Genomic DNA, 5000 nt, shown 5'->3' on the forward strand with positions numbered 1-5000 from the left:
TTTATTGTGACAGATCTATGTACTCCTACTGACCTGATCTTTTCTGTTTGTTAGCATTTTGTTGACCTCAGTGTTGCCATACTGCACATTAGCAGCTAAGAGGCTATTCATGTCACATTGGCTAAGTGAGCAGTGTCCTCCATTCCTCACTGTCCTCGTCCTGCAGAAGCGAGCAGTGCCGCTTATACGGAATTAAAGATAAATAACTTTGCCCTGTCCCATAATGGCAGTCTGTGTTTTTACAGAAGGGTAATAGTTCTTTCTCTAATCCCATCCCCCCTACAATATTATAATGATCTTCAAATGACAATAATATCATTTATCGCGATTATTTCTGAGCCAATATATCGTCCAATAATAATAAGTATTTATTGTGACAGGTCTATGTACTCCTACTGACCTGATCTTTTCTGTTTGTTAGCTTTTTGTGCAGTATGTAAACATGTTTCTGTGTCATTTAGTTTGTGGAAGGGCTTGAGTTATTATCATGTCAACTATCATGTGACCAGAGGATTTTGTTATGTACTTCTGTTGTCAGGATAAACAAAGACCGCCTCCCAAATTGTCCTGGTCTGACCCTCTCCATCTAAACACAACGCACACACAACGTCAGACACCAACAGTTACACTAGTCTCTGCATAGATTGTCTTGTTATTTTTTATCATTTCCTCTTGCTCTGCTCCTATCAGTCTGCTTGTTTATCTGTTGATCTCCTAAACACTACTAAATCTCTGCTGTGCATTTTGCTCAAATGACTTCATCCTCTTCATCGCCTTCCTCTCAATCTCTGTGTGTCCTTCACTCGACTTCACATTCAATTGCTTCTGTGCGTCACAAATCTCCAACTTTCATAAAAAACATGAGATTATATGATAAATTAACATTTTTCATTTTTTACTTCTTAAGGCAAAAGTGAGTCGTCCTCCCGGGTCAAATTGACCCCGTCTGTTTTGACTGTTCCTTCTTTTCTTCCTCCCTTCTTTCCTTCCTTCCTCTTTTCCTTTCTCCCTCTCTCCCTCCCTCCTTCTTTCCTTCCCTCCTTCCTCCCTCCCTTCTTTCCTTCCTTCCTCTTTTTCTTTCTCCCTCCCTCCCTCCTACCTTCATTCCTTCCCTCTTTCCTTCCTCCCTCATTTCCTCCCTTCCTCCCTCCTTTCCTTCCTTCCTTCCTTCCTTCCTTCTTTCCTCTGTCCTTCCTCCCTCATTTCCTTCCTAAAATATACTCTAACACGTCCGTAACAGCTGACTCTCACAATGAGAAACGCAGCTACAACCAAAATCTCCAACAAACCAATCTGAATACATCCTGACTTCATAAAAAAAGCCTTTTATCAAGCTAAACTCAAAGATTGATGTTTCTAGTTGCACAATACATGTGTTTTTTTTGTTTTTTTACAGATTTTTGTATTATTTTATTACATTTTTGCTATTTTACTATTTTACTTGAATAGTTTCAACTTTTGTTTGATGCATTGAAAAGTTTGTACAACTGTTTTGAAACATACATTTTTATCATTATTACTAAAATGATGCAGAATACACATACACACTAGTGCTATATTATCATCATAGCACTATGATTTAACAGGCTTTCATTACACAACATTTATATTGTACCACCCTCAGTGAATCTCATAGTTATTGATTTATTTATATGTATATTTATAGTTTTTTCTAATCCTTATTATTACCTTAAGTACACCACTACACATACAAGAATAATTTTATAGTTCTTTTTTCTAATCCTTTATTTTAAGAGGCGATAAATAATTAAAACCTTTGAATTCTGTAATGGATTGCATTTAAGATTTTATTGCTTAAGTACTCTTCTTCTTTTTTTTAACTTAAATTTGACTTGAGTCCAACTGTAAAATGATAAGTTGATCATAGTTAGAATAAACTGATCAGCTCTTAGTTAACAAATGAACAAGTCGCTCTCATTGGTGCCTCTATTTTTTTTAATAACAGGTGCTATATTTAGAACATGAAATGCCAAAACCAAATACAGGCATGAGGGGCCAAACATGAAAAAGGCAAGATGAGGTTTCATTCACGTAAAAACAACAACAGTGGACTCAGAAGATTTAGGAATATATTGATTATTGGAGAAATAGAAAAACCTGGCAATTAAAAGCAGGGTTTCTTGTTATTATATTATTGCTTTTTAAATACTTAATTCATCTCTTGAGTCACATTTTCTATCCATGTTGACCAATTATTCATTTAACACTTTACATATCTGGAAAAACTCTTCAGAGAGCTCACAAAAGTTTCAGAGGAGCTACACGGGGTTTGCGGGCCTTCCTGATTTAGATCATGGACTGTGTGTGTGTGTTATTGGAGATGTTAATCATTGCTGTTACGCAGCTGGTATGCGAGGTTGTGTGTGACTGTGTGTATGTGTGTGTGTGTGTGTGTGTGTGTTTGTGTGCGTACAGTCACACACGATACAGTTTTAGAGCTAAAGATGGGACACTGCTGCTAAAGCTCTACAACAACAACCACTCAACACAAATTCAGTGTAGCGGGCAGACATGCACATAAATATAAAAATAAATCAATATGTATTTTAAAAATGGCAACAAGATCACACTCACACACACACAAACACACACACACACACAGTTTAGTTATATCAGTTATGCTGCACCACTTCAGACCGGTTATTGGAGTTAGTTGTAGTTAGATTTTTCTTTTTGGACTTACAGGAATAGCTGATGCAGATATTTCCAACATCAATCTCTGTTTAAACAAAGCAGAAATAAACCTTCAACCATTTATTTGTACTAAGATGAATGCAGTCGAGGGAATATCCTGAAAAGAGTCTGAATACAGTAAATGTTCCTTTTTTAAAATTATTTGTTTTGCTTTCCCTTCTTCATTCTCCTTCATATCTTCCCATTCACTCTCTCTTATTCTGCTTTTCCCTCATCTAGATGCAATTCATGGTACCTGCACATTATGATATCCTGCATAGAGTATTTTATATAATGACTATATTACATAATATTGTATTGTAATAAAGCATAAATGTCTCTACCCAGCAGAAACTATTGCACACCTGATATTCTCACACTATCTGTCCACACACACACACACACACCCACACACACACACATAATAAACCATTGTGACAAAGTGAATTGTTTCAATTGTATTGCAGAAATGTGGATTTCAGCAAGCTGCGGTGCTTTAGCTGCTATTAAAACTACCGACTGCAGATAGAGAGAGACATGTGACTACCCTAAAAATGAAAGCCTTCCATTCTTTACCATCACCACCGCCGGGAAGAGAATGAGCCTGGCAAAAAATAAAAACAAACTATTGATTGAAAAAAAAAAAAAAAGTCTCGACACATCAATTCTGAGTTTTTCCAAACCCACAGTCTGTGTCTCGTTAGGGACAGTCAGTCAGAGTTCAAGTTCAGCAGCTTTTAAGCCAAACTGGAGACAAAGAGAAGAGAGATCCACAACATAAAGACACACACTCACACACCAGCAGCTGACGCAGTGTTTGCTTTGGCCCGAATGTGTGAAACTACAATGGAAGCGTCACTGACAAGCCTCCGAAGACAAAGGATCAAGTGTGTGTGCGTGTACTCCACGGACTGAAAAGAAATCTGTTACACACTCTCTCTGCAACGCCATATGCAGACGGTTGGCATGGCAACCGGGTAAAAAAAAAAAAAATATGGCGTATTCCCCTGCATTTCGATGCATGAAAACAGTGGAGGCTTTTTGCGAAAGAGTGGAAGCTGCAGCTGAGAGGACTCGGGTACAGTATGGTGTGTGTGTCGTGCATGTACAGTAAAAAGGATTTACACTTGAGAAAGGAAAGCAGAAGAAAAAAGAAGATAAAGAAATGACAGAACACAAGAAAAATACTGCCATTTAGAAGACCCCAACTCTTAAAAACTACTACTTTCAAATAATATATAGGGTTAAATGACAAATAAAAAGAAATGGAAAGTGTTAATAACAGAGGATTGACACACTAGAAAAGGAAAAGAAGTGATTTAAAGAACAAAAACAAATGAAGAAAATTAATAAAAATGAAAAAATACCTTCTTCCACATCAGATAAATAGTCCTCTGTGATCATTTCGGGAACATTGGCTTTACAGACTGTGTGATTGGGATGGAGGGAAGGGTTAGAGAAAAGAAAGGAAAACAAAACAAATGAAAAAGAAAATGGAGAAAAATTATACTCATAACAAAATCATGATCAAAGAAAGATTTGAAAATGGCGTGTCATTACAGCACATTAAAAAAAAAGAAAGAAAAGAAACAGTTTTTTTTTTTGCTAGTGGGCAAAATAGTAGAATTACTTTATTGGATAACTTTAAAAGTGGCTGGATATATCAAGTCAAATGTCAAATGATGAAACAGAATGAAATAAGTTAATAGTAAGAAAAAAAAAAAGATTCAGCAACAACAAAATAACTACGTTTCCCCGGCAACCGGAGGGAAATTTGGCAGCGGAGGGGACCAGCACTGGGATCGCAGCCCATGAGTTGTAACCACCTGCCAAATGTGACTCAACCTGATATTTTATACACTTTGGCGGCCTCTCCGTGATTTCTGTGACTGAGGTTGTGTCAGGCTGCACAAGGAGAGAACTGCTCTGATAGATTTAAACTAATTCACACATCAATAAGTTTTAATGTACAGCTATTATGTTACTGGCGTTCATACCTTCGTCGTCGGACATGTCCAACACCTCGTTCATGGTCTCGGGAACATTCATCTTGTGCTTCTCCGTCACAGTCTGTTGAGTAGAGACACGCTCTTTAATGAAGTATTGATGTTAGCTTGATTGTAGCCATTTACAGCTAATCCGCTAGTGCAATTTTTTGTGCTGTCACCGTAAAAAGTAGTCAATTATTACCCAAAAGTCTCAATTAAAGGCCGGTATTCACATAATAACCAACAAAAAAAAAACATATTTTAATGGCTCACAATGTTAACCTAGCATAAGTAATGCAGCTTTGCTCTTCTCTTAGC

General features: G+C 37.0%; 1 protein-coding gene across 1 annotated transcript in view; it reads right to left on the reverse strand.

Moving 5' to 3' along the window:
• The window catches only part of LOC128381501 (ankyrin-3-like), a 184176-nt gene that overhangs the window by 55097 nt on the left and 124079 nt on the right, over window positions 1-5000 (reverse strand). Inside the window, exon 24 of the mRNA XM_053341525.1 lies at window positions 4692-4764. Within this exon, the coding sequence (XP_053197500.1) occupies window positions 4692-4764 (73 nt within the window). The remainder of the gene's footprint in view (window positions 1-4691; window positions 4765-5000) is intronic.

The sequence above is a fragment of the Scomber japonicus genome, chromosome 20, assembly GCF_027409825.1.
Source record: "Scomber japonicus isolate fScoJap1 chromosome 20, fScoJap1.pri, whole genome shotgun sequence".
Classification (NCBI taxonomy): Eukaryota; Metazoa; Chordata; class Actinopteri; order Scombriformes; family Scombridae; genus Scomber; species Scomber japonicus.